A 16,537-nucleotide genomic window follows, 5' to 3' on the forward strand; every position below is an offset into this window, starting at 1 on the left:
AGAGAAGTCTTCCTGGCTGCCTAGACTGCCACTGACCTGTACTCATCTTTTCTATCTGTCTTCCTTCCATGGAAACTGATACATCTCAAGGAGCTGTTCTCACCTCTTCTCTGCAGACCACTGGAGAAGGAGCCATGTTCTCTTTGTGTCCTCTCCTCTAGCATGAGGGGCAATGTCCAAGCATGTTCATTGCATCCTCCAAGTTAGTTAGCTAGACAGAAGTAGCATCTTTCCTACACAGCATCTGTTTCTTTTAATACAGTAGTCTTTTCTTATTTTGAAACCAAATCTAAGTCTCAGTGATTCAGAACAAGGTAAAAGTTTGCTGTCACTCAGGTAAAATCATACCTATGCTGCACAGAGCATTGAGCAAGCTACACTAAGCTAAACTCTGCTAATTTACGAAAACTCTAACTGGTCTACCGGCTATTAGAGCCAGCACATCCATCTAGCCTTTTCACCTAGAAATGTTAATTCTCTTATTTGGCTGCACCAAACATTTGTCTAGGTGGATGAGTTACTGCAGCTGTAATCCTATATGCTAACCTGTGCCAGCCTGGTGTCCTCCGGATATTTTGGACTACAGTTCCCAATAATCCCGTGCTGGCTAGGGCTGATGGGAGTGATAGTCCCAAACATCTAGGGGGCACCAGGTTGGCGAAGACTGTAATTTAGTGGAGAATACATCCCACTTAATTCAGATGGGCATTACGTCTAGTAAACAGACTTATGATTGCACTCCACCTCCTGGTGATAACCAACATGTTCCTTGTTGTTACTAATTCCTTGTCCTGATTACAAATTAATGACTAGAACAAACACCACACATTTATAGCGACATGGTAAACATTAAGATATTATGAGAGGAGCTTCAGTCCTAGACTGATTCACTAGGGCAAGGGGAGAATTTATGTGCATGTGTGTTGGAGGGGTTTAAGGCAGTGAATGCAAATGATATACCAAACAATATAGACTGCCTTAAAAAGAAAATTATTTCAAGAAATGAATATAATGGTGGTAGACCTGTTTCTTCGAACATAGTCAATCAGACCGCCCATCAGTCTAAGGAAGGGAGGTGCAATTTAATGCACTAAAAGTGCAAGCAGATGGAACCTTGTTGTTTGTCTCTTCCCACCATTGCCACTTTTCTCTTTTAAACCCTCCTCTAGGGTTTTTTTCTCCTACCTGGGCTCAGCACCAGTATCAAAACCCACCTGGGGACAGGAGGGGGAAGACTTCTGACTGAGGGGATAAGGGCAGCAGATGGGGTACGCCTCAAAAGGAGGAAAACAGGTTCATTTTCACTTAAAAGTTCACTTCAGTTGAATTTCTTTGTGTTTGTGAGGGTTGGACTCCTCTTAAAATTTCTAGTAATTTCTGTCCATGCTTTGAAAGGATCTCGGCTGGTGATCTTCTTCAACCATGGATCTAGTTCAAAGACTGCAGATCTCGTTGGCTCCCCTTTCTTCAGGATTGGGTACTAAACTCACACTTAACAGCAAAGAGGAAAAAAATTGCTTGGGAGATGCCTTCTGCCTATATCTCACTTGTCCATTGTTCTGCCTGTCAATACCTACACAAGCCTCTGCAGTTTGCAGTCGGGATGTTTTAAACCTTTACAAAGTTGGCGGACTCCAGAATTTCCTAGGGCATTGTCTGATAAATCCAAGTCTTTCAGAGTGTGCTTGATACAGAGAACAGATGCAAGATCCCCACAACACGCTCCTGTTAGTTGGCAGGTATATAACCTATAGCAAACAAAAATAAAAGCACAGAATTAAAATTCACTAACTCATTTATCCCCACCTTCTCATCTCCCAGTTTCCATCTCTAAAGAGATTCTGGTTGCATTTGCACAGGCACAGTACAGCTGGAACTACTCCTGCATATTTTTGAGAGTCTGTACATCCATATGACTATGTCAAACATTTCCTTCTATGGATGCCTGCCTGGGGGAAAGGGAAGGGCTCTGTTTGGCAGAGCTGAGGGATTCAGTCTTCATTTTTTTAAAAAAGGAAATAATGTTCTAGCTCATGTGGGTCTGGATTAACCTGAAAAGATGGTATGAACATTTTACTATTACTTAATTGAAAGCCTTGTTCCTAAAAATAGACTCCTACACTAGGGATGGGGAAGAACTCAGATGAATTCAGATTTAGCACCAGATTTTTCAAAGGTCCACATATTTTCCATCTTTGCGGAGTGATCCTATTTGCTCTGGACTTCAGTGGTTTTCCCAGACACTGGATTTCCCCCCTCAAATATTCCCCCAAATATATTTTTCTTTTATTGATTTTATTCACAGCACAGCAGTACAGGTCTCTCTCTCTCTGTCACCCCCCCTCCACTTGAATAATCCAAGCTCCAAGTGGAAGGAAGCAAGCCAAGTCTTGCCCATGTTAAAGACTCAGGGCTTGCCGAAGAGGAAGTGAAGTGAAGGCACTGAAAGCTGCTTTTCTCCTTTCCTTCCCAAAAGGAAAATAGCCAGTCTCTGCTAATATAAAAACTGACCAGCTTCAGTCACAGCAGAGGAGGAGGCGGCAGCGGCAAAGCCACTTTCCTTTATCATTTTTTTCAAGTTATTTATATTTCCTTTCAAAATATTAATATTTTCTTCACATTGATACTTTGATTTAGCAATATTTCCTTTCAAAATATCAATATTTTAAAAGAAAATACTGATAATTAGAAAACAATATTGATATTAATATTGTTATGGGGTTGGAGGGTTGAGATGGATGATTTCTATGAATCCCCTTTCCGGCCTCTGATTTGGGATCTGCAAAAGAAGAAGCCTGCCCTACTGGTCAGACTAGTTCCATTCATAAGTGAATGGATTCAGCCAAGTGCCCCCATTAACAAGTGTAAGAATTGGCCAGGGAAGCAATGTGGCCCATTAAGGAGAGAGGCCTCCCCCCCAAACAAGTAAGTAGCTTGTTGAGTCTGTATGAGGGTTAATCTGAGGAAAGGCTGGGAGATGAAAAGAGACCAGTAGGCTTGCTTTCTGTGTCTGAAGGAACTCCAAAAGCTATGGCAATGGGGAGCAAGATCTGATGGATTGTTAATGCAGAGAACCCCTCCATCTTATGCTCAGGCTGCAGATAAACCATATATCATAAAGATACCACAGTCTCCACTGACCTTCTTCCCAAGGAAAGCAAACCCTAGGTAAGCACTGGAACCCCTGGAAGTCTTACACCACTCAGAAACTGGGGTGGCACAAAACAATATCAATATTTTGGGGGAGGGGAAAAATCAGACCAGTAAAAATAGCAGACAGCGCACAAAGAATGAACTCAAATCAATACTGCTGACAGAATGTTTTCAAACAGGCCCCAGCCAATGGATGCCATCCCTACCCTACACTCTCTCACCCCCAAGGTTTCTGTTTTTTTAAAAAAAAATTCCACAGTTGGAGCAATTCCATTTCTCATAAAAAGTTTACTTCAGGATGTAATGTAGCCTCAAATATATTTCTTTATTTCTCTAGAAGTGGTGAGTATTTAGGAGTGTCTCTTTTCCTTTCAATAAAAGTGGAGAACACAGGACTCAGGCCTAATGCCATCTTATCTTTCTTCTATCTGGGGCCATTAACCCTCAGCAAAAGTCAACCAGCGCCCCCCCATGCTTGTTGTGCACAAAGTTGCTTTAATAACTTTAAATTGTTAATGACTGTATTTGTTAATAATAATTTCTAGCCATCCCGGAAAAGCATCAGCGATGTAGGCACTCTCCCAAGGCACCTCACCCAGAATGCCTCACTATGAAAAAGAATCTTCTTCCTCAGAGCAAGACACTGGGTGGCAGGTGCTCTGGAGAGCCCTGCAAGAGGCAAACTGGGGGTAGCAGAACTGGGTAGCTGGGTGGGTAGGCTAGCTGACCAGCAAAGCAAGCACATAGGGACCCAGTGGTTACTAATTCACCACCAGCACTGTCTGAAGCAGTTGCCTCAGTATGCCTAATGGAAGTGTTGGCTCTGAAAGTACCATGCAGTTGACAAGCTTAGAGTAGCAGCAGCAGAAGCATTCAGTTGTCTCTTTGCTAGTTTATTTATTTATTAAATTTGTTAGACGCCCATCTGGCAGAAGTTAGTCTGCCACTCTGGGTGACATACAGCAAAACACAGATAGTTGCATAACTGGGGCAGAAGTACCCTTCATGAAGATGCCACAAGGCAAGACTGAGGAACCTTTTCTGGCTGGCGGCCCAGGTTGTTATCTCCCTGACCCCTGTGGGACAAATATGACAGGGGGCACCTATCAATCACCAGATGTCATCAGGTGATGCTGTGTTTTGAGGCCCCAATTGTCAAGACTTCAAAGTGCTGCGGAGGACAGTTTCAAAGTTCTTTGCTGCTAGCAAAGGGCTTTAAAACATCTGTGTGTTGCTCCTTTAAACCTCAGAGTGCACCTTGCTTGCTCAAGGAGGGGAAAGCAGTCTCCGTTCAATGGAAAACCACTTTTTCCACCCAGCCCTGTCCTTTGTGTTGGAAGTGGGGCAAGAGTAACTTCTGTTTGGGTTCTTTTGTTTGTATTCCAGAAGGAAGATAGAGTTAGGGTCCTCCAGCTGGCTAGGCTTGCCTACCTTTACCTGTGCTCTTCTCTACCTAACTTTCTTCCACTGTAAACTGATATGCTCAAAGAAGCTTATCTACTCGTTCTTCCTTTGTTTTCTTTTTCAACTGTCCGAGGAGGAGACATCTCTGTCTTTACTCTCTCTCCTGAGCCATGAAGGCAATACCCAAGTCTGGGCACTGCACCTCCAAGTTAGTTAGTTAGCACTAGGTATGCCTTTCCTATCTACTATGTATTTCTATAAATAAAATAGCTTTTCTTATTTTACTAAATCTTAAGTCTCAGTGATCCTAATGCAGGGTCAAAGCCTGCCACTTCGGTAAATACACATACTGGCACACACGCAGCTCAGACCACTGTGAATCTCTGCATATACATATTTCCATAACCAAGGGTTATGCCAGCCCAATTGCGAGTTGTGCTTGAAAGCTAAAAAGGCTAAGTACCATGTGTGATAAGAGATCAAAAAGGAGACTTCAGATTAGAGAAAGAAAAGCAGAACAAAAGATAGGAAACCATGGCTGAAGAATCAACACTTAAGACAAGCATCCCAAGACTGGAGAACAATTATGTGATTTGGAGTCTCCGAATGACTGCACTTTTGCAAGGGGAGAATTTTCATGGAGTCCTGACTGATCCTGAACCCTCAGCAGTGGGTGAAGAAGCCACTGCCTCCTGGAAGCATAAGCATGCCAAAGTGAAGTCTCTTCTTATTTCTGCTTTATCAGATGAGGCACTAAGTGTTTGCATGGGCTGTAGGAATGCTAAAGAAATACGGTAGAAGCTTGAAAATATGTTTGAGAGAAAATCTAAAAATCATGTGCCTTTTCTCTAAGTCCTGTACACGCTGAAACAGTCTAGCGATCTGAATACACATCTAGAGAGATTTACAAGTCTGCTCCAAGAATTAAAAAGATGTGGGAGATCATTGGACGAAGATTTGAAAAAGGTCATACTCCTGGCCTCTCTGAACCCATGTTATTACATAACAATTTGCATACTAGAACAGACAGATCAGAATATGGATCAGATTATGGCATATCTGAAAGATCAGGACTATAAAGAGAGACAGGAACAAGCTCTGTCTGAAAAAGCAAATTTTACTGGAGGCAGAAACAGCAACCAAAGGCAGGATAGAGAGATGAGTCATGTCCCAAAGCCATAGCAGGGCACAGATAAACAAAGGAAGAATTGCTTCATGTGCAAATCTCCTAATCACCTTCAAAAAGATTGTCTTGGAAGGGACAGAGAATACTTGCTTTGAAACAAAAGCAAGCTGAAAGAAAAACACATGGCCAGTCTAAAATGAAGCATTCCAGTTACCATGTATCTGATGGAAAGAATAATGATTATAAAACCAGATTTTTAATCAACACTGGAGCTACTGCCCATTTAATAAATGATAAAAATTTGTTTAAGAACCTAAGCTCCCAAACACAAAATGTAATTACAGCATCAGGAGATGTGTTCTGTTCTGAAGGAACAGGGACAGTGCAGCTACTTTGCAAAACGCCAGAGAGCTTGAACTGAAAAACTGCCTATTTGTTCCAGCATTTAAAGACAATTTAATAAATGCCACTAAAATAATGGAGGTGAACTTTTTTTAAGTGACAAAATTTGTCAAGTTTTAGACCAAGAAGAAGTGTGTTGTATTGCAAAATTGAAAAACAGACTTTGGCATTTGGAATATTTTGAAACTATGCATGCAAATACGGCCAAAGAAACCTGTGATTCTGGATGTTTACATGTTTGGCATAGAAGAATGGGACATGCCAGCCTAGCCAGAATCAATGCTCTAGTGAAGGAAAATTTGGCTAGAGGCATTCAAATTGGACAATGTAAATCCACAGAAAAATGTGTTGTATAAAGACAAAAAGTGTGAAACCAAAATTTCCTAAGAAAGGTGAAAGGAAAATTACAAAACCTCTAGAATTAATTCACACAGGCCTTTGTGGACCCACGAGAATGCCATCACAGGGCGAAAATGTATACATGCTTCCTTTCATAGATGATACCCGAGGTATACTACAATGTACCTACTGAGAGAGAAAAGTCAAGTCCTTCAACTATATCAGAATTGTGTCCAAAATATTTGGTAGAAAGCCACAAATTATAAGATCTGACAATGGAGGAGAATTTGTTTCCAGGGCTATGTAAGACTTTCTACGTGAGGAAGACAGAGAGCACCAGACTACTGTTGTTTATACTCCAGAACAAAATGGAGTTGCAGAATGCATGAACCAGACCCTTGGACAGATGGTTTGTTCCTTGTTGGAAGATTCACAGCTACCACAGAAGTACTGGGGAGAAGCAGTGGTTACTGCCACCTACCTGCAGAACCTACTTCCGGCAGCTGCAACCAACAAAACACCTTTTGAGCTATGGCATGATTGGACACCAAGTGTGTCTCACCTTCGTGTATTCAGCTGCAAGGCCTTTGTACACATCCCGAAACGAAAGAGGTCAAAATTTAACAACACTGCCAAGGAAGTAATATTCATTGGATATTCTTCAATGCAGATGGGATAAAGAGTCATAGATTCCAAAACTGGTGAAGTTGGAGTATACAGAGCTGTCCACTTTGATGAAGGAAAGTGTGCACACCAACCAGAAGGAGCACCACACTAAACAGATGACGGTTATTCTTCAACAACAGAAGGGATCACAGTAATATAACAGCCAGAAGGGGCAGCCGAAACGCCAGCACCCAGACACTCTGAACGCACCAATAAAGGTGTACCACCAGAAAGACTTGCTTACCTCGTGAGAGATGAGCTTCCAGAGCCAGAGACCTGGAAAGAGATTGAAGCCTTACCCAAAGCTGAAGCTGAGAGGTGGAGGCAGGCAGCCAAGGAAGAGCTGGAAGCTCTACACAAGAATAAAACTTGGACACTGACCAAGCTTCCTCAAGGAAGGAAAGCTATAGGCTGCAAGTGGATATTCAAGAAAAACAAGATGCTGAAGGAAACGTTGAGAGATACAAGGCAAGACCAGCAGCCAAAGGATACTCTCAAAAGTATGGACAAGACTACTATCAAACATTTGCTCCTGTAGTCAAACACACTACTATCAGAACTCTTCTGAGTGTTGCTGCTAACAAGAAAATGCAGGTGGAACACATGGATATAAAAACAGCATTCCTGCATGGAGAAATAGAAGCGGAAATCTACATGCAACAGCCACCAGGGTTTGACGTTCCAGGAAAAGAAACCCTAGTGTGTAAACTTCAAAAATCCATCTATGGATTTAAACAGGCTGCCAGAGCCTGGAATGAGAAACTGAGCAAAATGCTCTTGAAGGAAGGTTTTGTACAAAGCAGAGCAGAGTCATGCCTGTATAGCAGATTCAGGAACAACAGATGGACTTACTTACCGATTTATGTTGATGATCTACTGTTGGCTTATTAAGACCCACTGGACAAGCAACAACTAGTGAATCATCTCAACAAGGAGGTTGAAATGAAGTGCCTAGGTGATGTCACTCACTACCTTGGAATACAAACTGAAAGAGAAGATGGTAGATCCTTCTTGCTGAGTCAAAGACAAAAGATCCAAGACCTTATTAAGAGTCTAGGACTGAAAGATGCACATCCAGTACCTACTCCAATGGAAGTAGTATATCTGAAACTGGACCACAACAAACAACCATGGAGAGACCATGAGAGCTACAGACAAGCCATCGGGAAACTTTTGTATATTAGCACTGTTACCAGGCCAGATGTGGCGATATCAGTGGGATACCTGTGCAGAAAAACCAGCTCACCAACCAAGGACTATGAAGCAATCAAAACAGTGGCAAGATATCTGAAGGGCACTGCAACCATGAAATTGAAGTTAGCAGCTATCCAAGATCCCAAACTAGAGGGATATGCAGATGCCGATTAGGCTGAAGACACTATCAAAAATCCACCAGTGGAAACATCTTCTACTGTGGAGATTCAGTGATCAGCTGCGCAAGTAAGAAACAAGAGACTGTCACACTCTCTTCCACAGAAGTGCAGTATGTGTCAGCTTCTGAAGCTAGCAGATGACTGACATGACTACTTGAACTATTCAAAAATTTAAGCATCTGTATACCAGGGCCTGTCATGATGCATGAAGACAACCAAGGATGCACCAGATTCATGGAGTCAGAAGGGGTGAGTTCACAAACCAAGCACATAGACATAAAGCACCATTTCATTAGAGATACCTACTGCAGAGGACTACTCAAGATGGAGTATTGTCCAATGGAAGACATGACTGCAGATGCTCTGACAAAGGCATTGGGCAAAGTCAGATACTGCAAGCTGCAAAACAAAATGAACCTCATGGGCTGAACCAAACACTCACTGAGAAGGAGTATTGGAAGTGGGGCAAGAACAACTGCTGTTTGGGTTCTTTTATTTGTATTCCAGAAGGAAGATAGGGTCCTCTAGCTGGCTATGCTTGCCTACCTTTATCTGTGCTCTTCTCTACCAACTTCCTTCCGTTGTAAACTGATATGCTCAGGGAAGCTGACCTGCCCCTCCTTCATCTTCTTTGACCGTCTGAGGAGAGAGGAGACATCTCTGTCTTTACTCTCTCTCCTGAGCCATGAGGGCAATACCGAGGTCTGGGCATTGCAGCTCCAACTTAATTAGTTAGTTAGCACTAGGTATGCCTTTCCTGTCTATTATGTATTTCTATACATAGCTTTTCTTATTTTACTAAGTCTCAAGTCTCAGTGATCTAAATGCAAGGTAAAAGCCTGCTGCTTCGGTAAATACACTTACTGGCACACACGCAGCTCAGACCACATTTCCATAACACTTTGAAACATCCTGCTGCTTCTTTACACCTCTGAAAATTGGAGATTTAAAGGATTGGCAAGGTGCTCCTTTCTGAATCTGCTTGCAAAGCGCTTTGAACAGCCATGTGCTGCTGTACAAGCAGGAAACAGACACGCGCAAAGAAAGTCTTTTAAATGCTGGCTTTTTTCTCCTCCCCAAGAGTGGGGAAACCACTATGCCAGCCCTATGAGAAGTGCATTGCCGCTGCAGTTCAGTGCTGGGCACAGGCATGCACAGCCAATGCAGAATTGAACCTTGCATTACATCACAAGTGACATCGATTGATGGACAGGTGGACGTGGTTTGGGGGAAATGGCCTCGCAGGCCAAATTGGACTCTCTGGTGGGCCAAAAGTTCCCCAACCCTGCCGTAATGGAGAAAATGAACCTGTTTCTCCTGTGCCTTTTGTGCTTTCTTTCTTTGATCCAGCAGCACCAACAAAAGTTGGCTATCAAAGTTTTCCATTTTTGTTTCAAACTCACTCCACCACAGATAATGCTGAAGAGAAGTTTGGCTATTCCAGCTGTGTCTGTGTTCTCATGAGGTTAGAAGGCAAAGCCTGACCTTATCCCATCTGTTGTAACTGACCTCAGTTGTCTTCAAGATGAGGGAGAGATAAGGGATGGGCCTTCAAGGAACTTCTCTACCACTGTATCCTTCAAGGTTACTGATTTCAAGCGCACACTCCTGTGATTGTAGCAGAAAGAGCAGATACGTCAGAACGCTGGGATCCTAACAATCCCTGACTCACCCCAGTTTCTTTATCTGGCAGTTTGGGTGTTTTAACCCCTCAGCCAACAGCCTCAATCCTGAATCCCTGACATCACTTCTTCCCAGGTCCAGCTCTGATAGTGTTGGGTAAATGGAGAAAAGAGATGCGAGAAACCCACAAGGAACCAGGTTACCACCAAAAAAATCCACTCTGCAGAAGACAATTACACATAGATGCAAGGGTGAAAGGCTGCATGTAGTAAATCATTCAACATATACAGTATATTAAAATAAAACAACAACAATGCTAGCCTCATATTTCCCTCTGGCCACAAAAATGCCCAAGTTCTCCTCCCTTCAGCATTTTAATATCACTCCCAATACATAGGATTGGAAGGCAATGTGAAAACCATGGGTGGTATGAAGCCTGTCATCCTGAAATCACCAAACCCTTCCACCCACCTCCAGAGTGACCATCCTGTGGCACAATTACCACATGGCAGCAACAGTTGCAGCAGAGCAGGGCTGCCCTGGCCAGGGGGAAAGCCTTGGTGGGCCAGAAACACGGACACAATGTTGCCTACTATTGATGCTCAATGTTGGGCATGAGAGAGCAGCAACTGGAAACACTTCTCTTTTCCATGCTTTATGTGCTTACTCTCGCTGACTGAAGAAACTGCAGTCAGTGCAAAGTACACACCTTTTGGTTCATCATAGTCAGGATTTGGATCTTTTGAACTTGCCAAAAGACTTGAGTGAGGTGAAATGTTAACAGTGTCTTACCTCACACTCCTTAAGTTACTCTTTAGAGACTGCAATGCTTTAAACAAGGCTGGATTCCCATAATGGTCACTAAGAGGGATGAAAGAAAATGTCCTTGTTGAACTTTGAGAGAAGTCTTGTCACATTATTTTCTTTTAAGAGTAAAACAGTGTGGTGGTTTTCAAACCTGTACTTTAATCACAATTCCTCCCCCCCCCAATGCCACTATTGTACAATTTGTTCCACTAGCAGTATTATACTATAAGTTGATCCAAAGGTTCAGGCTGAAGAATGTCTGGAGGGACCCTCAAGAGATAAATCCTGCCCAACTGATTTAAAGGAGTGGCATTATCAATTTTTGTTATGGCCTTTGTTTGTATTTCATTCATTCATTTTTAAAATGCATACCCTGATTTTCAATATCAATACTCTGAAGGCAGCTTACAGAGTAAAAAAAACAACAAGTATCATAAGGTAGTAAAAAAAATAAAATAGTGAATAAAACTTGGCAGCAATAAGATCATCAATTTAACAATTCAAAGCCCAAGAAAATAAAATAATCTAAACCATAGTACTGAAAAGACAGCAAAGTAGGTGTCACCACTGAGAAGGCCCTTCCCTCAGTTGCTATCTGCCTCACTTCTGATTGTAAGGGCATCCAAAGAAAAGCCTCAGATCATGATCTTAGCACATGGGCAGGCTAACGTGGAGGGTGCTGCTCCTCAGGGATTCTACTACCAAGCAGTACAGGGCTTTGAATTGTGCTAGGATATATACAGTAGGGCCCCGCTTCTTGGTGCCCTGCTTTTTGGCGTTCCACTAATACGGCACCAGCAGGGCGATCAGCTGGAGCGGAGGCTGGAGCTCCCCACGCTACAGCTGATCCCGCCAGAGGAGGGGGAAGATCAGCTGGAGCGCGCTACAGCTGATCTCCTCTTCCTGCTCGATCAGACCCCCGCGCTACAGCTGATCTTCTCCTCTGGCACGATCAGCGGATTAGGTGCCAGACCCCCACGCTACAACTGATCCTCTCCTCCTCGGGGGCCATCAGTGGGTTAGGTGCCAGACCCCAGTGCTACAGCTGATCCGCTTTTCAGCGGTTTTCGCTTTCGGCGGGGGTCTAGAACCTAACCTGCCATATGAGTGGGGCCCTACTGTACCAGTAACAAACAGAATCACATAGGGTGGGATGGAGTCTCAGCAATGCCCTCCTGGCATGAATCCGGCACTGCCTTGAGCTTCCCCGGTTGTGGTAAGCAGAAGCAATGCTGCTGACAGGAGGGCACTACTGTAGCTCCACCCCACTGCACGGGTCATGCCAGTAACCGATGAATTGGTTTAAGGATTGGTAAGATAGGTCCTACCTCTTGGTCTGAGTCAAAGCCTCGTAGCTATATTTTTTACTAGCTAAAGTTTCTGAACAATTTTCAAAAGCAGCCACACACACAATGCCGTGCAGTTATCTAACCTGGAGTTTGCAACCAGATGGAATCAGCTTCCTTACAATGAAAACTCCTTCTTTTCCGTGCAATCCCCTCTCTGTCTTACACTTCAGGTTCAGCAAACAAGAGGAAGAGCACATCCATGTACTTCCCTCATTGGTAATTCATTTATTTAATAAATGTATAATGTACTTTTCAGGAGACAGTTCTGCACATAGTCGTGAACAAAACACAAAATTAAGCAATCACCCAAACCATACAAAAACACAATGCAATGCATTTGAGTGTACTGAGGAAAAACAAGCCCCACTAGAACAAACTGAGGATGGGGTCAAAAAAGGCCACACTTGCCCATATGCAGTGTTGGTCACTAGGGTCCAAGCTCCCATATGCAGAGATCCCAATGTCCCTTTGTAAGGTGGTGCATGGGCATACTCACCATCTCCCGGAGAAATAGGGATGCTCACTCTGCCATTCTGTTCCCCCATATTTTTGCAGCCTGACTGGTCTCCATTGTCGCTTTCCTCCAAGGCCACAATCCATGCTGTAAGGTCATGTAAGTGTTTAATTCTGAAGGCACCACACTTACCTCATGCACCTACCCTGCATCTAAGTTCCTGCATATGCCTGGCCAGGGTTAACACCTTTTTCCTGCTCCAGGAACTCCAAACACAGCAGCAGGTCAGCCAACAGATAAATAGGTTCTAAATTGTCTGAGCTAGTGACCAGCAATCTGCCTAACAAAAGAATAGCTGGCTGCCTGCATCATAAAAATGCACTTGGTGAAGAGGGGGGAAATCTGATGAGAGTTCAAAGTTAACTATATGTCCTTATCAAAAACTCTGGAAAATATCAGAAAAGGGACAAAAAGCTGCTGCATGTGGTTGCATTCTGCAAGCAAGATAAGGAGATACGAATGGCAGTCTTTTTGTGGAGAAACTCAGCAGAGGCCAAATTCAGGAACATTTGTTTTTTAAATAATACATACCAATCTGCTTGTAGTTCTGAATTAGTGAGTAATTCTTCTTCTTCCTCTCTCTCCCCTTCTTCTTCTATTGCTTTTGTATGATCATAGTATCTCATAAAACTGTGGTATTGCAGGTGAAGAACCTCCAAGCTACAACAGTGCTCCAAGCAATATGCCGGTGCCATCACTCTTGTCTTTGTGAGATACTTTCCACCTACTGTAACTTCAGTCACATGATCCAATGCACGTTCAACAAAATCCTCTTCTTGGGTCTCATATAGACATTCAAGCCATGGGTGCTTGTGCCTCTCAAATACACCTGTTGCTGTTTCTGTAGTGTTTTTCACCCATTCTAACAAGACCTCTTTAACCTTAGGTGAAAATTTCCATCCAAACTTCTCTTTCACATCCTTCATTCTCTTTCCTTCATTTACAAGACCAAAGAGGAAGCGCACTGTTATTTCTAAATCAGGTCTAGAAGTCGCATAGCTTTCTAACAACGTGAACACATCATGCTTATGTTTTTCAGAACTCGGCGTTTCCCCTTCTTCTAGTACATAAGATAAGGCGGCAAAAAACTCCTGAAAGCTGAGGTGAATGAAGCTGTAGGCACATTCACATTCAATGTCCCTTCTGAAGATGGTCTCATTCAGAAAGAGGGGGAGGGAGTCACCCTGATCTAAGCCATATTCCTTGATTTCTTCCTCCCAGAACAGTATCTCTCGTTTCCAGATTCCATCTGCAGCCAAAGAACACAAACCTTTCAAGTTTCTTCCCACGGGTCCTTTTGATTGGCTCCTATGGTGTAACTTTAATAAGCTGGAAAGATAGAGCATATAGACTGCAGTGAGCGTGTTTGAGGTTTGCCCAAGATCCTCACCGCTTTCCATCTGTTGTTTCAACACTGTGCAGATGATCCAGCACACAAGAGGAATTAAGCACATGGTGAAAAGGGTCTCATTTTGTTTTACACGCCTGAAAGCTTCAGTTGCTTGGTCTTTATTGTCAAAGAATTTGTGGAAATATATCTGTCTGTCCTCTTTTGAAAAGCCAAGGATCTTAATATAACGTGAGCACTCCAAGCCCTTAAGTTTCTCCTGAGCTGTTGGTCTTGTTGTTATTATCAAATAAGATTCAGGAAGAACTTTTTTCCAAAATAAGCTGCCCAGGAGGACCCCCACCGCCTCCTTCTTCCAGGGATCAGCGCAGAGGCAATTTTCTTGTTGACCAATGGAACATCGTAATTCATCAAACCCATCAATTATGAACAGCAGCTTCTTCGGATTCCTCAGTATCTCTTTAATTTCATCCTTTTGAGGCCATAGCTTGAAAATCATTTCTGCAATACTACTCTCCTCAGTACAGAGGTTCAACTCTCTACAATTAATATAGAAAACATAATTAAACATGTCCTGATAAAGTTGTCCAGAGGCCCAGTCAAACATGATTTTTCTTGCAGTCGTTGTTTTCCCAATCCCTGCTGCTCCCTGCAGCACAACAATCTGAGGTTTGACTCCCGTTTTATCAGGGTTAAGTAGATTTTCAATGGTATAGGTGGTTTCACCACTATAATAATCAATGTATCGAAAATATTTCCATCCTGAAATCATGATTTCATGTTCTTTCTCCTCCTTTCCAGGCCAATACTTATCGAAGGTTAGCTTTGAATAGTGGTAGCTTTGAAAAGCATGTTCACCCAGAAGAGAATTCTGGACTTTCATTGTTTTAAATTTGTCTTTTATGTGGTCTCTATAGGTCAACCTAGGATCTAAGAAAAGGGCATATACCATTAGAAATGTTGGGAAAGCACAATTTCAGCATAATTAGGTTGAACATCTGCACTTAAACCACACAGATATATATAATCCCATCCCAATAATTCATAATGATGCAAAATGCTGTGGCTAGACCTTTGCTGGTGACAGACTACTGCCAGCTAGGGACGGGCAAGAAATTTGATTCAGTTTGCATTTCAAGCCGGCTCTATCAATAAATTCACACTTCCTGAAACAATGTAAGAACTGAAGCACAGCCACCCTTCAAAATTCGCACTTATTTGAATGTTACAATGCAGTTCACCAACCAAACAATGTTTTAAAAGTGTGTATGTTAGGGGAAAGTGGGCATAAAAATGAGTATATGAGTGAAAATAACATTCAAAAATGCATGACATGATGAGAAATTGCTTGCAAAAATGTGTGCATTAATCAAAGTTGCCTGCAAAAATGGGTTTAGAAGAAGAAATTCACACTAAAATGTTTGAGAATTTTCATGAGGATTTATTTTTAAAAAAATCCCAAATTGCTGCATAAATGTGGAGAACTGAATTTAATATAGGAAAAATGAGAAACCGAGAGAACAATTGACAGACCTTTCCATCCCTGATGACAGCCTACAACTCTGGTGCTTAAAAGCTTGCACTAACTGCCCATATATTACTGAGCCAAGTTCAATTTTCTTGTATTAATTTACAAGGCCTTTAACAACTTGAGTCCAAGATACTTTAAGGACCGCCTGATTCCTTATATCCCAGCCCAATCACTGAAATCTTTAGCTGAAATTCAGTGCTAACCCTACTCAGAGTAGACTCATTGAAGTTAATGGATATGACTAACTTAAGGTTATTACTTTCAGTGGGTCTACTCTACATAGGACTTAGTTGAATACATCCCTCTATTAGTGATCCCACCATGGCTGATATGCATGGTTGTATCCAGCGGAAGTCGTGCATTCAGTCTGTTGGAGAGCAGACAGGCCCCTCTCCGTAGAACTTCAGGTACTTGACAAAGATAGACAGGGGACATTCCTAACCCTACCTGAAGATGCCAAGGACTGAACTGGGACTTTCGGATGTGAAACATATACTTTACTACTGAGCTCTATCCCTTCTGCAACCAAACGTTATGCTGGCAGGATGACTAGTTGTTTATGTTGGAATATGTGGTTCAACTCCAACTTGTGGGTTGAGGCTGCATGGGGTTAAAAAGGGTAGCTAGAGAGGAGGCCTCCTGATTGCTAGGCTAATACCTATCCTTTGATCTCCTGCTGACTCTTTCCTCCTGCTTGATTGATATGCATAGGATGTTCACCACATCCCCTTCCTCCTTCCTTCTTCTTTCTCTTGAGAGGGAGAGCAGACATATTCTCTTTGTCTCTCCCTCTCCTCCAAGCATGAGTGCAAACACTAGGCTTAGCATTTGCATCTCCAACTTAGCTAGTTAGCTAGATGTAGGACTCTTTCCTATCAACTATGTACTTCCAGAATAAAGTA

At 42.6% G+C, this 16,537-nt stretch overlaps 1 protein-coding gene across 1 annotated transcript in view; it reads right to left on the bottom strand.

The window, feature by feature from the left end:
- LOC133377971 (uncharacterized) overlaps positions 1–16,537 on the bottom strand; it is a 95,801-nt gene that overhangs the window by 55,181 nt on the left and 24,083 nt on the right. The window contains exons 3-7 of the mRNA XM_061612758.1: positions 13,288–15,034; positions 12,739–12,843; positions 10,879–10,947; positions 10,136–10,306; positions 1,578–1,748 (exon numbers count right to left, since the gene is read on the bottom strand). Coding sequence (XP_061468742.1) covers positions 1,578–1,748; positions 10,136–10,306; positions 10,879–10,947; positions 12,739–12,843; positions 13,288–15,034 — 2,263 coding nt within the window. The remainder of the gene's footprint in view (positions 1–1,577; positions 1,749–10,135; positions 10,307–10,878; positions 10,948–12,738; positions 12,844–13,287; positions 15,035–16,537) is intronic.

The sequence above is a fragment of the Rhineura floridana genome, chromosome 2 (genome assembly GCF_030035675.1).
Source record: "Rhineura floridana isolate rRhiFlo1 chromosome 2, rRhiFlo1.hap2, whole genome shotgun sequence".
In the NCBI taxonomy this organism is placed as follows: Eukaryota; Metazoa; Chordata; class Lepidosauria; order Squamata; family Rhineuridae; genus Rhineura; species Rhineura floridana.